This window comes from Diplotaxodon limnothrissa, linkage group LG1 (assembly GCF_057381915.1).
Source record: "Diplotaxodon limnothrissa isolate DT_005_m linkage group LG1, D_limnothrissa_male_GT1.1, whole genome shotgun sequence".
NCBI lineage: Eukaryota > Metazoa > Chordata > Actinopteri > Cichliformes > Cichlidae > Diplotaxodon > Diplotaxodon limnothrissa.
This window is the reverse complement of record NC_140596.1, coordinates 22,542,126-22,561,886: the sequence shown is the minus strand read 5'-3', so window position 1 is coordinate 22,561,886 and position 19,761 is coordinate 22,542,126. Positions and strand designations below refer to the sequence as shown.

The following is a 19,761-nucleotide window of genomic DNA, read 5'->3' as shown; positions in this document are numbered from 1 at the left end:
GTCCAAATACACTTGAATCTTCATGTATGCACGAGGAACACAGGGCCAAAACCTTAAACAGAACCACAGAGGTCACTATGCATTAATCAGGGTGATGGAGTACTTTGAAAGATCTGATGATGGTAAAAAAAAGAAAAAAGAAGAGGAAGAGTAACAATGACATGTATGGCAGCGCTGCACTGAAAGCCAAATGCAGGCTTGTTAAAGTCCAGAAAAGGCTGCTGAATACTGACATCCATTCAGTGCTTAAGAGCGTCAACACACGGTGTTATCCCCAGTAGCCCGCTCTGTTTCAAAAGAGGCTTCTGCTGGTTCCTGTGTTATTTCTGGCAGTCTGGCTTGACTGGTAGGCACTTCTCTTTCTGAGACCTGTGAGACTAGAAATGCAAGGGGCACAGTTATGTCCACTTGGAGTCTTTCTCCTGAAAACAGAGCTGCATCTGTTTGGAGGCTGGCGCTCCCAGGCTCTTCAACCCTGAGAGCAGCAGGCCTGCTGTGCCCCTCTCGTACTCCCATACACCATTTCCTCCTCCTCTCTGGGCATCAGCAGGCTGGGTTAGTGCAGCAGGTGGATCTTTTACCCTTGGCCATACTCAAGAGAACCACTTTTCATCTGTTTTACTTTGTAATGTTAGAGGGAAGAGCCCTGTCTACGTTTTCAGTCACTGGAAAACATACCCAGATTTGGTTACTGTGACGCTTGTATTGATGGTCATCTCAGCACCGGCATGACTTAAGTTAATGCTGACAAAGAGTAAAATGTATGGAGGTTTTTTAAAGGGATTTTTTTCAGAATGCTTTTTAAACTAGCTGTGAAATCAAAACTTAAAATTAAATGACGCAAAAAAGGGAAAAAGGGGGACATTTTAAATAACAAGATCAGAATAAAAACAGCACCAAAACAAACATACCAAAAGCTCTGTACAAATAGAAATTGTGTCTGTGTTAGCAAATAAGTGCATGGATGTTTCTTTTCTTTTTTTTCTTCTTTTTTTGGATTAATTGAACTTTTTTCTAGCATCTTTTTTTTAATATATATATATATATTTGCCTATCTTCAGCACTACACTGCAACTCCTGTTATACAGCACACCTTCACCTTCTCACTGGGCTTCCACAGCACTCACTGCTGTGCCACCAAAAACATGGCACTGCCGATTTTGCCAAATCTTTATCTCTTTCTTTTTTTCCCCACATAATTTGATTGCAGCATTTTTGAAGGTAGCCACTGTTGCCTTGATTTTAGTGCCACCCCTTACTCCATTCTGGGATTGTTTAGACTTTTCAGGGGTCAACAAGGTCCCCCGTCATCCAGCATGTGTCAACACATCATGTGGCCCAAGATATGGCTGCACTGTGCTCTTTGGCTTTCATGCGCAAAGCGGCGATGCTGGAGGACTTGCGGTCGGGGTCCATGTTGAGATCGTAAGTGTTGATGCCTCCAGCCATGCCAGGAGATCCTCCAAACAGGCTGCCCATGTGAGCCTGCCCCACGTGACCTGCGGGACTCGGTACTCCCAGAAAATCAGACACCCCGCTGGCAGAGTGGGGGTGAGGTGTCATGCACGGAGTCACTGTGTCGCAGGGCACAACGCAGCCCGGCACAGGAGACGCAGCGCTGCTGCCGCCGATCCAGGAAGGGTTCTGGATCTGGAATATTGTTGGAAAATCAACATGAGTGAGGCAGTCACACACCTCATTATTTTGAATGCACGCTCAAAGAAAGCAAAGACTACATTGGCTGTTTAACCCACGAACACTTGTGTATACAATAGATTAGTGCAGGTGTATTTTTCATTTATCTGGCTCTCCTTATCTTTAAGTGCCAATTCCTGTAACCCAGCACAGTCCAATCTAAAGCCTTACATGCTTAAGGGATTTTGTAATTAGGGTACATATATTAGTTATTTGTGTCCTTGTTGAGGGTTAATGTTGGTAAACTGTGAACCTCCTGAAAAAATTAGACAAAAAACAGCATAGCATGTTAATCAGTACCCTACAGAGGTGCTTTCGTACAAAATGTGCTACATACTTTGCCCTTTTTCTTCTTAAAAATAATCTTACTATGAAGGAAAAAAGCCAAGTTTCTCAAAAATGTTCAACAACTCCTTGAAAAAGAGATTCTTTTTTTAACTGTTGCCACCTGCAGCAACTTTCCTGATGCAACGGAAGGCAATTAAAAGTTGATTTTATTGCAAGCGAATCATTCCCAGTCTGTAGCAGAAATTAGGATCATAGCAGTAAAGAAAAAAAAATCACCCCTGTCTACGTTTAGCTTTTGGTCGGGGGAGAGAGGTCTGAAAGAACACGTGTTAAAGAGCTCACACTGTACCTGAGCATAGTTTTCAGGACGAGTCAGGAGAGGCAGCTCGTAAGCTGTGGAGAAGTGTGTTCGGACCTGCTGCATCTGGCCAAAGCGTTCCCTCTTTCGCCATTTCGCTCTCCTGTTCTGGAACCACACCTGCAGAGAAAGGAAAAGGTCCAAATATCACAAAAACCACCAGCAACACTTGAGGTTTTCTTTACTTTCATCCAGGACAGAGTGTGCAGTCAGAGGAGCCTGAACTCTTAACAGCAGCTTTCCCCTCAAATCTAAAGGAAATACTTTTCTATAGATACAAATCTAAGTTTCCATTTCAAATGGGAAAACGACCCTTATGTGGGTAGACTGCCAATGGCTGAAAGTATTATTTGAAGCATATCAAAAATTCAAACTTAGGTGTAAACTTGCAGCAGAAAGGAATTATTATTTTTAGTTTTAATTGTAATAATAATGAACACAATCCTATAGATGATAAAGACAACAATGACGATAAAACATGTAAACAATGTGCTGCTGCCTTCACAGAGCTCCGTCTCACCTTAGTGCTTATATGCTGACCGCCAAAAACAGACGTCTGAACCCGATGGCGTTGTTTATCGAGAGCATTAGTTTGTTTAAATTATCATCACTGTCTCTGGCACGCTTTAGAGGTCACCTGATTTCCTTTGCAACTCTCAGCTACCAGCCTGGACTGATTATATTTTAAATTCGGCACCAAAAAGTTACCTTCCGATGGGATTTCTCACATTTTGTGCCCAGATATTTTACTATAAATCTATGCAGGCAATAAAGGACATTGAAAGGTGAGATGGGATTATAAGTTGAGGTTTGTTTGCATTTTGCTTTTTAATTTCCTGAAGCCAAAACTCCTGGCTTTCTGACGCTGTCCCCTACTAAATTAAAGAAGCACACAGACCAAAGGGCATAATCCTTCTTTCCCTTATGTTTTAATGCATCCTCTTCTACACTGTCCAACTCAGGATGCTCAACTCCAGGCAAGCTCACGCTGGCTCTTTTGGACTAATATCGATAATTACACTCCAAAAATGTTTGTGTGCTACCTCTAAGGCCCAGTATAAGTGTCGCCAGCAGCTCGAACCTGCTCAGTCTTTGCTTCGTGCCAAGTCTGTTGGCTATTATACAGCGAGAACATATTTTTGCGTTGCACACGCTGCTTTGTGACAGTAATTGGTAAAGACCTTGACAGCTTAAGTAGCTGGTGGACTTTCAATGAGGCTTTATTTATGTTACTGCCCCAGAGAGAAAGAGCAGAGAAATACCAAACTGGCCCCGGCAGGAGAGCTGTATGGGGCTGAAAACACTTTGAAGTGAGAGACTGGCTCAGAGGATTGATAACCCGCCTCTGCTGTCACTCATGTCAGCTTCCAAGCCAAAGTAAAAAGAAATCCAAGGCTGAGCCTGGCTTCGGTTTTCCAACACTCTTAAGCGCCAATAATATCGCTGAAGCGCCTCTGAGCGGTGTTGTTGTTCATTAAATGTGAGTTTGTTCTCGTTTCTCCTCCTCCCACCACATAATGTCTTATTTCCTGTGTCAATTAAAGGTAAGATGAGGACAAGCAGTGGACACAAAACCCAAAGAAATGTAGAACTGAACTGGGAATGTAATGCATGCTGGAAAAGATTGCTGCAGCCTTGTTTTGTAATAGGCCATGATCAAAAGCAACACAGGATTTGCTAACACCATTAATATTATTTATATTAAAGGTATTAATAACTAACATTATATTTTCAGCTGCTGGTTTAACATGCAGTTAAACACAGCGTTACCTTTAATCATTTGCCTGAAATGTAAAAAGTGTAAAACATAATGATAAAGGTGGGTGACAGCTATAGCAGTCATACCTGCCAACTAAAGTTGACCCTCACTGCCCTCGTTGGATCTGGTTTAAAGTTTGGGTCTTTTTGTTTTTATTTTATTTATTTTTTTTACCAGGCAATGCTAAATCAAATTTCAAGCTATTATCTGAAAACTTGGACATAATAACTCGAGATTATATTTGAGTAATTTTCTCAGAAGTTAGTAAGAAAGATTTTTGAGATCATTAACTCACATTTCTTTTGAGTGGCAGAAACAAGCTTCCATATGAAGGTGAAGCTTTATCCTGTTTCATTTCTATGTTGTAAACACTTTTGTGTTTCCTATTCTGTACCTCCCGCTAACTCAAAGGCTAACAGTCTTGGCAGGGATACTGTTGCAAGACCTGTTAAGTCTTAATGTTGTTAGGTCCTATTTTTATTTTTAAGTAAAGGTAAAGTAAACAATACTTAGAGGTTTTTAACCTGTCGCCATAAGGAACGCAGCTCAAATCACAGTATTAGTGTAAACATGATTTCTTTTTTTTTTTTTAAATGGCTTCATAGAAAAAATACATTTTTATCAGTGTTGTGAGTTAGAGATGGTGACTCCACACTAGATGCCATCTTGATTCTCAGAACCAACGATGCTATTGAAACCCTTGACCTTTGACCTTCCTATATTGTATATAAGAGCTGGGCTCACTCTCTTCCTTTGAAACCCCAAGACTGAAAAAGCAAACAACTCCGATCCCTGATGTTGTTTAACTGAAAGCCCCCTGTTTTCATGCAACGAACCTAAGCATGGACTCTCAGTGATTTTTGTCTTTTGTTTTTATAATTAAACAAAAGGTTTTTAAAAGCCGTCGTGGACTGTTTTTCTTTTATCAGCTGATCAACTTTTTTTTTCTTCCCATTTTGGTTTTTTCATTCCAGATGTTGAAATGATGAGCTGTGAGGGCTTTTTTGTGCGTGCGTGTGTGGAGCACAGAGCCCCGTTCTCTGACTGACAAGGCATCTCGTGTCTTTTATCTTTTTTAACTTGAGCGTTTAAGAAGACCACTGGGAGAGCCGAGGGCTGTAAAAAGCTGCATTCATCTGAAGCGGGCAGGTCCGTGATAGCGCGAGCTGCAGAACAGAGCCGAGCAGCATACCTTGAGCGACTCGGGGTTGAGTTATAACCCTTTGGCTGCGTGGACTTCCTGCGTTTCGCTGTGGAAATTTGCTGGCCACCACTCCATGTCGAAGACTGGTTTTAATCCAGCTCTTATCTCATCCCATGTATGACAGCCCCGCACATCAAAAACTATATCCATAATATTGTCTCCGTACATTGTTGGAAGACACCACATGCCTTCAAATAGATATGAATTCACATATAAATCTCCAGCTCACTAAAAGCCCACGGGAAAAGTTTCACACCTTACCCCCGGAGACAACAGCAGGGACACATTCTTGTCAGAAGAGGAACTTAATGAAAGAAAAACAGAGAAAATCCAGGGGCTTTTGTAGTCATACGCATACACCACACACAGACATGGCACAGAAACAGTGAAGGTTTCCTTCTCTGCCCATTAATGTTGGAATGTATCAAAGCAGTCATAACCGGGCCAGTGAGACACCTCAAGCCAGACAAACGCTGGCAAAGCTAAAATCAGAAATTCAGCAAATTAAACCGTTTAGGTGCAAATGCGATGGGGGGAAAAATAGAAACAGCGGCGTCAAAGGGGTCTCCTCATATGTTGATGAAAGTCTGCGCTCCTAAAACTGCACATATGAGGCCCAGGCAGCTCAAACCTCAGCTACCCCCTGGGCCCCCCTGGCCTCTGTTAGCTCCCACTCCCCCACTCTCTCCCCTGACTCCCACATTACCAGATAAATCTCTCATGTTGTTCTGTGAGTGACGTTATCTGTGTCGAGCTGCAGATGCTCAAAGATCCATGAGGTTGTGATGTTCAGCTGTGGAAGAGCTTAGTTTTTCTTTTTACACCTCTGATTTAGAAGTTAACGTCTCTAAAGACACAAAACTGAACGACCACCCTAAATAAAGTTTTTTAATCAGCCTCAGTGTGTTATTATAAAGTGCAGTGTTTCCTTTTTTTCCAGCTCTATCTGCAGTTTGTTTAACCCATTTAGCTTCATGCGAAATTCCCCCTCAGCTGCTGCTGAGTGTGCTGCAGTACCTGCACGCGGGCTTCAGTCAGGTCCGTCCTGAGCGCGAGCTGCTCTCGAGCATAAACATCAGGATAGTGTGTCTTCTGGAAAACCTTCTCTAGTTCTTCCAGTTGGTAGCTCGTGAATGTCGTGCGGTTTCGCCTCTTTTTGCCTTTGTTGCTTTCGCCACCATCAGCCTTTTCCAGAGGGCTCGCTAAGTCAGTGCCTGGTGTCCTATCAGAGGCCGCCTTGACGCCCTGATCCTTCACAGCTAGGTATCTGGTGTCCATTCCAGGTGGGTCGGAGTCTGGGGCCAAGTCAGAATCTGCCAGACCAGAACTGTCTTTACCTAGTGAGTCAGGAAAAGGTTAAAAACTGTTAGGAGAGGTTTGTGTTTCTATAATTGTATCAGGACTGATATTTGTGAATGTCTGAAGTTCAGATTTTTTTTTAAACCCCAAATGCATGTAAAGAAAAGGCATTACATAACACTGCCCAAAAAGGATGTAACTTGACGATTAGACACACAATGTTTTATTGGAGAAGATATATTAGTTTAATAAAATAAATGTGTTTTTAACGGTGTTTGTCCAAATGCTATTATTCAGAATTTAAGGAAGCAATTCACACTTCACTGATTCAAATCACATGTGGAGGAGTTTGAACAAGATGAAAGTTTTTATTGCCCCGGCCTTTCTTCTGTTCCTCTTATTGGCACAAAGATTTGAAATGGTTTCTGGTTTTGCAACATTTTTGCTCTTGAAAAATGGAGTTTTAAGACCGCGTATTTCACACGCCCACGGCTACTGAAAGATAAATGCTATTATTTATCAGCGTGGCCTTATTTGGTTTTCTCAAATCGCCCTGTTCCCCTTAGAGCCATGCTGATATTAAACGTTTTCTGATCTGAGACCCTCTCAAAAAGTCAGATAGATATAATCTATTACAGCACTGGGCACTTGGGACAAACATTTTTCATTTTTTCAGCACCCTTTAAAAGTAAATAAATGAAAGAAATGACTGATCCTCTATCCTACTAAACGTCCCAGTCACATGGCTCCTGGCAGCGTGTTCATAAATGATGATTTATGCCTTCGATCGCTGTGATATTTCATGGGGTTTGATTGGGTGGAACAAAGGGATTTCTCGCTCTTTGTGAGGAAATTCTGCGACTTGTGAAATCCGCTGGTGTGCAGAGCCGAGAGTGCGCGTCAGTGTGTTTGTCTGTCTGAGTGTGTAATGGCTGGTCTTGATCACTGGCTGCTTACAGGCTCCAGTTGTAGTTCGTAGATCATTCTGCGATGTGTTTGGGGGGGGGGTGAGAGCAGAAACTCAGGCTATAATTTGAGCCTGACAGAAAATTGGATTTTTCTTTACAACTCTTTTTTTTTACCTTCCTAAACCACCTCCAATCCAACACACACCCACACACAGACACACACAGAATACTTTATCCTCATATTAGTCGTATGTGTAACTGAAGTCTGTCATGTGGCTGCAAAGTCACCTGGCAGCAAAACTGTCAAAATGCAATAGCTGCAGAGCGGCTTCTTGCCATGCAAGCAAGATAGAGATCTTTGTGCTTTCTTTCTGTCTCAGTTACAAACACGCTCCCTCTTTCTTCATGGCTCAGCTGATCATAAATTTCAACAGCCATGTCTCTGAGTTGGCAGGACTTTTGGGGCCCCGCTGATCTAATCAATTGTGAACACATCTCTTGGTTAATAACTATTCCCGCCATGGGGGGGGGGGGGGGGGGGATTCGGATTGATCACCATGATTTAGAGTAGCCGTGCGGCACCGTCCTGCTTGTCGATTTTTTCTGAGGCAAAGTTATTTTCAGGAACGAGGACGTCTCCGCTCATCTGAGAATTTGCAAGGTTAGAAGTGGGAGGTGTGTGCGTTCGTGTGAGCTCCTGCTCAGCGCTCGGTCAGCAAAGAAGGCATCACACATGCACACACACACCCAGTGACCCCATCTCAGAGCCATTTTGGGTAATGCACTACAAGGTGAGCTGAAGGGACCCTGATTCCCTCCCCTCTCTCTTTCTCTACTCAATTCTGTCTTCTAACACATTTTTACGAGATAAGTTTGCGAGCATCTGTTTATTACTTTTGCTGCAGTTGTTTTCTTGACTGTCAAGTACAATGCTGGACTGTCAGTAGCTAATAGAGACCAAATTCATAGTTTACAATCCTTATCTTGTTTGCAGGGATATGAATAATAAAAACGAGCATATTTTTCCAATTAATACCAGGCAAAGCATTTGGCTTGGTACTAAAAAAAAAATACTGAGGCCTGTTCTGGACAGCAGAAGCTGTGTGGCTCTTATTTTATTTTATTCAGCCTTGCAAAGAAGAAGAAAACGGAAGAAAGTAAAAACCTGCCTTGCTGCACGGTTTGCAGCGTGCATCCGACCAGATGCGTTTTAGCTCTACGACGTTCAGAGAACAGAGAAATCTGGCCTCCCCTGATGGGCTCAGGAGCTGTGTTTTGGTGCAGACCGCTTGCTGGGGGTCCAGTGCTTCCAACATTGCCTCACTGTCCATGACTAACATACCCTGTTGAGCTTGAAGGGAGAAAATGTGTTTTCTCCTAGCATAAATACTATGCAGTTATTTAATCATATTTCTCTGGCCTGCACCCGCAGTCCCTGCAAAGCAAGAGCTGTCAGGCTGTTTGAAATCATGAGGCCTCTCACTGATCAAAGGCAATTGTTTATATCGCGTCACTGAAGTTTTTTTGGCAGGGCGGGATATTGTGACAATCTCCTGCTTGTTATCCATGCAATCTTCTTTAGCACTCCGGCACTGCCCAAGGTGAAGAGCAGTGGGCCCTCCTGCAGGGAATGCCATATGCAGAGAGAGCACAAGAAAGACTGGCTGCAAAGAGTGCTGTCAGGATCAAATCTCCTCTCAGAGAGGCAGGAAAGGAGCGACTGTGAAAAACATGTGCTCCATCAAAACCTCTATCACAGTGCTCATGACTTCAGCTGTTCTCTCACAGTTTTAGCTTAACCTGCACTTCTGCGCGCAGCGTCTCTAACTCACGTAGGCCAGAACAGTCCAGCAAATGCACGCACCAGAATTATTCTCTTTTAGATGAAAATGCCATGAAGATGTTTTTAGCCACGACCACAGAATATTCTATTTTCAATGCAGTGACTCTACCAGCCAGCATCTGTTCAAATTACTGTGCAGCTCTGTGCCGCGCGGACAGGGAACGGTCTGCACACATACAATAAAACTCAGAAAATTCTTCCGAACGAGATCAGGAGGGATTTAGAAAATCACAGTTACACACTTGAATAAAAGCTCTGCTGCGTCTCACACACTTGCAATTTTGCAAGGCCATCGGGGCACAACAGACGCTCTTATGGGCTAGACGGGGACGTGGCGTGGGCTACTTAATTCGAAGCTGAAAACGAGGGGCAGCATCAAAGTGTAAATTTAACAGGGCTGTAAAGTGACAGGGCACTTTTCCTGGCCTCTTTATTGACTGGGATGACTGGGGTCAGCGTGGTGTGTTAAGAGGAAACACAATAAATCATACACCCCACGAAGGCTGAGAGGGATTAACAACGTGTCATTCAAAGTGAAAAGGAAATATCTCAAAAAGTAGAGAAAGAAGAAAAAACACTAGCAGAGTATATTTGGATTACATTTGTGAAAGAGAAATTAAATTGGGGTCATTAGAAGAGCCTAGCCGTGCACGCTGGGCAGTCAAACGAAAGCCTTAAAGATTGATGTAAAATATGATGCTGTTTTCAGATGCTCTTTGTTTTACTCATCATCCGGTTTAACTCCATAACAGATCACAAATGCAGACCTAAGCAGACTGCTGCTAAAATGAAAGATTTGCAATATAATGTGTAAAATAAAGTGTTTTGTCATTATTTTATTACACAGACCCGAGACTTATTGTTTGTAATGAATTATTGTTTCATATTTGTACTTTTAGTTAAAGCTAAAGTATTTTTAATTGTTGCACAACAGTGAGACGATGTGTCGTATAATCAAATAGACTCAAATGAAACCTTTAAACAGAATGAGTACTTATTTACATATTCAGCAGTTTGAAAGCACATCAGCACTAAATGTAAGTTTCATGCAGCGTGCCAAGTACATCACTGATATCCTTTCTTAGCTCCGGGTTTGGTCTCAACCAACACATTTACTGTCCTCATTATATTCCTGCACTTTGTTTAGTGTCGAAAGCATTAAATATGTGGATCAGACAATTTACCGCTGTATGTTATAAGAGATCCTCTCCGTGTTGTTGTGTTGTTGTTTTTTTACATCATTTAAAAAAAGAAAGAAAGAAGAAGAAGTCCAAAAACATCTTCAACCTCTGCTGAAGATGAAGCGATCATGGCCTTGTCTCTTTTGGAAGGATATTGCTGCACTTCGGTTTCTTTGCTGTAATATCAGGTGCTTACATACATACAAACATACAAAATGCACTTTTACACCACTGCTGTACACTGGGAAAACCTGATACTAAACAAAAGAAGCATGAACACATTTCTGTTTGTTCAGTGTTTGTAACCATGCAACAGGTAGCCATTAACCTCTCTGCAACAGAGCAATAAGCCATCTCAGCAGGCTGTGAAAAATTCAGACTGTGAAAAAAAATCCCATAAAGACAAAGGTTGATAAATCACCTCTCACGCAATCTCTGTCTTTCTCGCTCTCACCCCCCCTCTGCATCGCTCTCCCTGTCTCTCACCCACCAGCTCTCTTCCAAATGTTTCTCCCAGACTTTGGAACAAAACTGAATTTCCTCCATCTTATGTTTTTGTTGTGTGATCGAAACAGAACATTCCTTCCGAGTGCGAAGAGCTTGCTCGTCTACATTTTTCTGTTTTGTTTTTTTCGTGGGAATGCACAGTACATAAAATGAAAAAACAAAACAAAACCCGTGTTGAAAACATGCGTGATGGCTTTTTTTCCACTCAAGGTTTCAATAACTGCAAGTGAATTTGAGAACACAACGTGCAACCAGTTTCCACCAGCTAAACATCCAAAATGCTTCAGTCCTAACAAAGTGCTCTGCAGCAGCTCTGTTTGGAAATTAAAAACTCCCAAACTGCCTCGCCTCTTTGATTAGGAAATATTAATTACCCAGCAGCAGGAATACTACAAATACCACAACTGATCAGACCGACAAAAGACGCTGACACTGACAGAAAAACTGGGGAATCCTACTAAATCAATCACAAATCATAAGCTAAATTTTAACATTAAAAAAAGAACCACAGAGTTTCAATAATATGGTTTGTAGAATAAATAATAAATAAACTGAAGAAAAAAAATCTATTTTTGTGTGTATTTTAGTTGAACTTTATGTTTACATCATCATCAGAGTTTCAGAAAGTGCCCGGCCTTCAAAAAGCAGAAATCACAACAGAAGAACATCTTGAAAAGAAAAAAAACCCCAACAAGTTATTGATTTGGAAATTTGAACCGTTTGCCATAATTCACCTCGCTAAACAATAAGTGTACAAAAAATTTCAGAACCAATCTGGAGTCTTCTAGTTCTGCGTAAGCGGTCAGTTTACATGAAGCAGTGACAAAGAGACCAAAGGAAGTCCTGGTCCTCGTGAGCCTTTTTCTTTTGCCCTGCTGCTCTCACTCGGCCATGCAAACCGAGCCTAATGTAAATTACCCTGCCAAACTTTAAGCTAAATGGTAAAATGATCCTGAGTCCTTGTCACCTCCACTCATGTCACCGAGTTGCTGAAGTGTGCCTCAGTTGTCTGGGCTGCGTGGCTGGTTCCCATTATGCCCTGCTCGAACCAATCAGCACAGATTGCCATTACGAGTGGGTGAAATTGTTGCAGTGGGGCTAAAAATGGTTAAGGAATATAAAAAATGTAAAAAGGCTGAAGAGTACAGGGGCAAAACCTCACAAGGCAATGAAAGCATTATGTAAATGATGGTCCTACTGAAGATAATTTCCTTAACTGCCTGTGTAAGTTATGAAATATTAATACCTGCAGGGCAGTAGAGCAGTATTTAATTCTGGCTGTGCAAAGAAATCAGTTTAACAAACAGCAATTTTTTATAGCTTTCAACTGCAACAGCGGCATGTCTTTAGTGAATAATGTTACTGCCTACACCTAAAGAAAAAAAAGTATATGAGGCACAAATCTCCTCTAAGAAGGCCTGCAATCCTCCATGCAACAGCACAGAGGAGTGACAAATTACAGGAAAAAACTCAACTCCTGTACCCCTACAAGGAAGATATGTGGTGGGAGTTCTTAATGACCACCTTTACTCTCTAATAGAAGATAACCCTCACCCCACTCCAACTCATAAGGCACGAGGAGGTCACTGAGTGGTGATAAGGATGAAGCTCATCATATGGATGGCCTAAAGCCTATGATGGCAGATTCTGGATTGGCACTCTCCACCATCAGAACTCAAAATGAGGTAAACATCTTCTTTCATCCCCCCAGTGCGACATTTCACATATTTCAGATTACTAATAACTTTCTTCTTTTCCTTTAAATTGTCAACCATCTGCACTTTGTCATGCTGGGGTAGTTAACCATGCAGCGTGTAAAGCTCGAGTCCAATTCTAAATGTTGCAAAGAGCTCTGTTTTGACACCAGAGCGTTTCGGATGGGGGGGGGCCTCAAATGGATTTTCTCTGCTGTGCACTTGCAGGGGAGCTCCCGCTCCTCTCCAAACACATGAGGGCAGGAACGCCGAGCTAAAGGTCAGCACCCTGAGACACTGAGAGAAGACATGGACACATCAAAAGAGGAAGAGGATCACAAAGACATGTAGGTGGTTGTTTTAAGACTACGAAGTGACCTACCGGGTCCCTAGACTTCTATTTTTTCACCATTTTTGAAAGTTTTTCATACAGTAGAGTTTGTGAATCGCATGCATATTTTTCTGGTTGTGGTGGTGACAAGATTTCTTTATAAAAAGAAAACGTGCATTATCTGTGATGGAAAATAATTACCAATTCTCAAGGTCCCTTATTTTTAGTGTTTCAAGTTTCTGCAGCTTGTTTAACCTGTTGGAAAACCATACACCACTGAAATTGCAAATATTATAATATTTTGCCTGTAAAATCATATACATTATGCTGTGAAACAAATGACCTACAAAAATCCAGTAGTCCAGAAACACTCATTAATCTCCATATGGAATATTTTCTCCAGTATATTAAATTTTGAGGGATTCTTTTAAAATAATACTTAATTAATTCTTTATTTTTTTAAGGAATGTGAACCCATAGCTTTGGCTCTTTTTATAGATATTTTAATACAATTAAATCTGACATGTAGCCTGACTGTTGCTTTAAATCAGCCTTCAAACAGTATTTTTAACCACACACTGCTCTTTCAGCGCTCTCTCTCATATTCTTCTCCCAGTCTATCAGTCGGTCTCAGGCTGTCAGCCCTCAGCCTGAGCTGAAAGCTCTCTTCGGGCTCCAAGAGCTGCCTTGTTGATTTGCTGTAACAATATGATTGGCAGTGTGCTGAGTATAAACAACATAGCCGTGTTTGCAGTTCCTCTAATGTAAGTAAATGTTTATTAGACGGTTACGCAGCTCTGTGTCTCAATTATGGCTGGCCTGCGCTTCAGACAGCTCGGAGACCAGTCATCACATCACCTTTGACTGAAGGGATCAAGCCGCAAATTATAACAACACAGCAAATCTCTGACAATTTGAGTGAGTGTGTAAAATACAGGTTTGATAAAAGAAATGAGCCAGGAAGTAAAACAGTCCAGCATTTTCCAATAAAAACATCAGGGATCGTTTATAAATTCTTCCCTTGGCTCGCGAGTTCAGCATTTTTTACTGCTGTGTTCAATTTATGTCGAGTCAGTGAGCGCTGCAGAAATCAGTGAAAAACCTGCAGCCACTGATAAGCACAGGGAGCCACCACCCACAGCACCACCCAGACTCACACAGTTTTCCTCCAGTATTTTAGGAATTATGCGTTTAAACTGGGAATTAGATTTTATTTCTACAACTGTAACGCCGATTTAAAAAACAACACAGGAGATCTGCAAATATCAAGCAGGATGTCACGTGTTTCCAAACTGGAGATTTAAAGGAGGATTGGCTCTCTGAGGGTCAAGCCTGAGCTGAGAAATAAAAGCAAACAGAGAAGGTTGACATCTGAGTCGTATTAATGCCCGAGCACTGATAGCGTGGATATGGATTTTGTTTTCTTGCTTTCTTCACTGTGCATTTGGACAGTATTGAGTCGCAGAAAGAAGCAGAATCCACGAGAACCTGAAAACCTGACAGAGGTTTTTCACTTCCAGTTTTTAAAACTGGAAGTGAAATGATAAAGCACCAAAGAAAAGTGAAACTGAAAAGCTGGTATAAAATTTTATGTCATTAGAAAAAAAAATTATTTATGGGTATCTGCAGCAAATATGATATCAAGATTCCTCTTTAAGCCTTTAATTTAAAAACAAAACAAAACACAATAATCGGGTTTTTTTGTATTTATATAAATAAGTTTATCATAAAAATGATTTTGGTTCTTTAGTAGTTCATAGCTCTTACTGAAGAAAAAAAGTGTAGTTTAAGTATCGGTCTAATGACTGCGGCTCACAACATTACATAAAACATTTTATTTCGATTTTTATTCTAGATCCATCAGATCTACGCCAAAGTTAACGAATAATAACAAGCTTAAGAGCCATTTTAAAGGAGCAGAATGCCTTTTTGAAAAGACTGTTCTATGTTGTTGACATTGTGAAGCTATAAAGAGGCCGACATCCGGAAACTGTCAAAACATCCCTAAACCCCATCGAATTAAAAAAAAAAAGATAAACAGACTGTGTTTGTGGACGATCGTGGTGGGATGACTTCATGCGTAAAGGCGACACAACAGAGGCCTCCCATCAAACAATTATTGTTCCTTGAATTTATTTTATTGTTTGCTTTATTAATTTTCTGCAACGTTAGCTCGCTTTTTTGGTTATTTTTTTTATTCTATTATTTATTACAGTATTTCATTTATTACGTTTAAGCACAGATGTCCACTGAGCTATAGATATAGAAAGCGCGAGAACGAAACTCAGTCCAGATAATATATATTTCATTCAGAGAGATAGAGATATATTTAATTTCACACACACACACACACACACACACACACACACACACACACACACATATATATATATATATATATATATATATATATATATATATATATATATATATATATATATATATATATATATATATATATATATATATATATATATATATATATATATTCTTATTGTTAACCAAGAAATGACGTACCTGTTTTTGAACAACAGATAATACCAAAGGAAGTTCACCATATCGTCTTACGTTTAGTTCGCTGTAGGTTAAAGGCGTTTTATGCGCTGAGAAAATGCTGTTTAAAAGTGGCCGCCCACCTAACTAGGGTCAAAGTTTTATTCACACTCTCATTATTTACCAATTACAGCAGCGCCCCTTCGCAATTAAACTAATTGGATCCAATCAGGCGGTGCAATGAAATGAAAATATCATCAGTTTGGGGCTCACTATTTGTGCCATCTGAAAACCTGTTAATTCAATTGTCCGACTCAACTCCAATATTAAGGATTGTAGTGCAGATTATCGCATTAAATTCGCCCTAATTTAATTTTGATGGCCAAAGAGACAATTTGATAGTCGGGAAGATTATTGCTCTCCTTAACCGCGTTACGCACAGAACCGCTGCCACTTTGAGAGCCTGCATATGCTGCAGTTGGCACTTTTAATGCTTCTGAGTTTCACCTCTCTGCGGATGACAGAAAGTTAGAAAAAAAACAGTTTTGGATAACTGGTTTGATTAATCAGAACACTCCTCCATTCACGCCGATCTGCGCTCTGCTTGTTCACTTGTGCATCCGTGCCATTGGTGATCAAATCTCCTAAACCCTTAATAGCTACCCGCGGAGTTTGTGGGAAGAAGCGGAGCAGTGAGTGACAGGTTCAAAGCAAGTGTGCCTAATCGAGAAATCAGACGTAAAACTAACGCCGCGCTGACTCCCTCCGGAGAAAACACCCTGATGCTGAGCGATCACGGTAGCTTTTATTTGCACAGCGTGCCCTTTGATACACAGGCCCTTTCAGTTTCTTCCCTTTAAACTGAAAACACAAGATTAAAACTCTGATCTGTTTTTTTTTTCTCATCTTAATTATTTCCCCACTCACCGTAGCAAGAGATGAGCGCTCCGTTGTGTCCCCTCTCCTGGTGCAGTTTGTCCTCCTCGGGGGGTGTTTTGCAAGAAGACCTCTGCATGAAGAGGTGGTATTTGCTGAAAGTGCCTTGCCCAGCTGCGGCGGCATCCAATGACTGGCACTCCTGTTGGAAGGGGCTCCTGGACTTTTCTCCGTAACCCTGACCTTTGTTGGGCAGGAAGGCAGCGGGGCTGTATTTGGTATCAGTAGCTGGGAATGTCCTAAAGTGGTCCGTCTGGTGATCCCTACCTTGCGCAGCAGAGGAGCTATAATATGAATCCATGGATGTCATATCGCTGTATGAAACGCAGGTCTCAGTGTTCATGCCTAAAAAAAAGAGTGAAAGGGAGAACAAGACCAAACTTTTCTCTCTCTCTCTCTCTCTCTGTCTCTCTCCCCCTCTCTCTTCCTATCTCTCCCTCTATTGGAAAGGGAAGCGCAGAAACCCCTTCCTCTCCTTCTACCTCATTCAGATGAAAATAGACACACACATATACATCCGCACGCACGCACGCATACATACATGCACGCGGAGACTGCAGCGCACACCAGACCGCAGCTGGGTTTGGTTATAAAACGATTCAGATCTTTTCCAGGAAGCACTGTCGTTGACCAAACACTCCACAACTCCCCTCAGGTTTGAGGAGAGTTACACAAACCCGTCTTCCCTTAGAGGATGGGACACAGATCTCCTGCCTTCGAGACCTCTCCCAAGTGATTATGTTGATGACACGAACGAGTTAGTGCGCTCATTTGGGTTTTTCTTTTTCTTAAAAAAAAAAGAAAAAGGAAAAGGAGTTTGCAAGAAGAGGGGCGTGGGGCTTAACACGTGACAATAAAGCAATTTGGATATGAATATATAGCCTGCGAGTGATGGCACCGGGGCGGAGAGGGGACAATTTTATCCTTCATTCGCAATGGTTCATCAAGGGCAAATCATCCATATTCAGCCGACAGGTCCAAGTATGTGGCTTCAGAATAACACGAGTATTGCTTTAAAAGATCTTTTTGTTTTCATCTCTGAAATATCAACTGAAATGGGTTTCGGAGTCACTTGCATCCTATTAATTTCAGCGAAAAAAACCCCAGTTTGATTTGTGGCGATAACTATTTTAGCTTTATTAGACTTTTACATTTCAGTTAAATACGATTATTATTATTACAGTCTTACTAAATAATACACCAGCATCCAGGTAGATTATGTGCACAAACCACCGAAAGATTTGAGTTATTACTGATACTAATTAATATATTTGTTTTGTCATGCTGACAGACAGCTTTAATAGCATGCCAGAAATACTTTTCCTCTGAATAAAAGAGTTCAAAATTCATTTTTCGAATTAGTTTCCTTATTGTTTTTTTTTTTATGACATAGGAGATATAATTTTACGCCCAGAGAAAAGTTTGGGAGTAAAATAATATTTTTATGTAATTTGTCTTTTTATGTGTTCATACTGTGTATAAAATAAAAGCTTGAACATCTTACACAACGACCGTTCTTAAGGATTACTTAGAAGTGAGTATATTTCCGGTCTGCTTTAGCTAACCTTTCTATTAACCTGACCAGTATAAAAACATCCTGTTGGCTTATTGAGGTTTCCTACTTTAATCAACAGCTCAGTATTTGGAAGACCCTTATTATCATTTATAATTATTATTCGCAAATAATTAAGTACATAATGGCTTTTTACCTATAATCATGTGCAGTACAATTCAAGCCCTGCTGTATTTATGAATGAAATTTTTGTAGGCTATGAATTTGTCTCAGAGAAAAAAATATTTTTGATGATAATAAAAAAGTGATCATTTTACTCCAATTATATCACAGCTTCAAAATGAGTCTGTTATATTTGATTCAGGATATTTTGAATACTGATATTTTCCATTATCCATAGACACCCATGCCAAATGGAAATACATATATATATATATATATATTAGGGGTGCAACGATATTCGTATCGATATTGAACCGTTCGATACAGTGCTTTCGGTTCGGTATGCATATGTATCGAACAATACAACATTTGTAATTTATTTTATCAACTTTCCTTCCGACGATGCTGTCTGTGTTGAGCGCTCAGTGAATCTGCGTTCGACTACTCCGCCTAGGCTGCACTGTCGAGCGCAGATCCACTGAGCGCTCAACACAGACAGCATAGTCAGAAGGAAGAGCTCAGGGCAAGCTAGCAAGACACATGGACCTCCCCCACCCTCATTCAGATCTGGCGTTTGGAATTATTTTGGTTTTCATGTGACGTATGACCCTGAAGGTAAGCGAGTCATGGACTAAAGTAAAACAGTATGTTGGATGTGCCATGCAATGCTCAATTACATGGGTGGGAGCTAGTGTGTTAGCGCAGTTAGCTCGTTAACGTGTTGGCTGTCTAGCCCCATGCACAGGCGATCGGCGGTAGCTCGTTAACGGAGATTTGCCGTGTTGTGGCGTTAAGGTCATTTCAACGAGATTAACCTGAAAGCACTAGTGGGAACACAACGAATATGACTGCACATTTACGCCGACATCATCCTAGTGCAAAGACCAAAACAACAAGCATGCTACTAACTTTAGCCGAGTCATTTAGACAGCTGTTAGCACATGATTCTCCTTATGCTGCTGAGAATATAGCCCAGAAGAAGCGGATAGTATAGCTTTTATTTTGGAAAGAGACATTTCTCTGTAATAAACTCTCTTTTCCAAAGATGAGTGATTCCTCAATCAGATACAGGGCTTGCAATATCGCTAGCCCGACGTCCCGGAGCTAGCGATTTTTTCAGTCGGGCTACCAAAATCTATCTCTGCCCTGCCCGTCGGGCTATTGTAGGAAGGAAAAATATATGTCAATGCTTTTGCATTCTTTCAGAAATGTAGCTGGGTAATTATGTCATTGGCATCTGTGAGCCACTGTCAATATGTGACATATTGAAATCGCGTTTGAATTTGCGCTTGTTTTTTTGCTTTCACTTTGCAATCGTGCAACTGTGTATAGAGAGCGACAGCACTGATCTGTGAGTGATGATAATTTGCGCACCAATTCCTCTGACATCGTCTTATTAATCGTTAGCTTACTATGCAAACATGACAAGTGAAATCTCCCACAGCTTAAACATGTGAGAGGTTGATTGCGCAGAGAATCGCTGAGCTTATGTGAGTGCGTGTGTAAAAGCAGCAGGATATATATATTTTAGTTCTGCTGAGCCAAATAAGACAGGTCAGGGTGAAGAAGTGACAGCCAAAGAAAAGCTTA

General features: G+C 41.1%; 1 protein-coding gene across 1 annotated transcript; it reads right to left on the bottom strand.

Moving 5' to 3' along the window:
- Positions 1-1,329: 1,329 nt before the first annotated feature.
- On the bottom strand, positions 1,330-16,839 carry alx4a (ALX homeobox 4a). The gene is made up of 4 exons (XM_085355089.1): positions 16,488-16,839; positions 6,322-6,641; positions 2,333-2,461; positions 1,330-1,650 (listed from the first exon to the last, which is right to left on the bottom strand). The coding sequence occupies exons 1-4, from the start codon at positions 16,837-16,839 to the stop codon at positions 1,330-1,332; spliced, it is 1,122 nt and encodes a 373-aa protein (XP_085211215.1).
- Between the last annotated feature and the right edge of the window lie 2,922 nt (positions 16,840-19,761).

Coding starts and splice junctions, on each gene's coding strand:
- alx4a (XM_085355089.1), bottom strand. CDS start 16,839: ATGAACACTGAGACCTGCGTTTCATACAGCGATATGACATCCATGGAT. Junction 2,462..6,321: donor TGACTGAAGCCCGCGTGCAG/GTACTGCAGCAC, acceptor CTTTCTCTGCAG/GTGTGGTTCCAGAACAGGAG. Junction 1,651..2,332: donor GTCCTGAAAACTATGCTCAG/GTACAGTGTGAG, acceptor ACAATATTCCAG/ATCCAGAACCCTTCCTGGAT.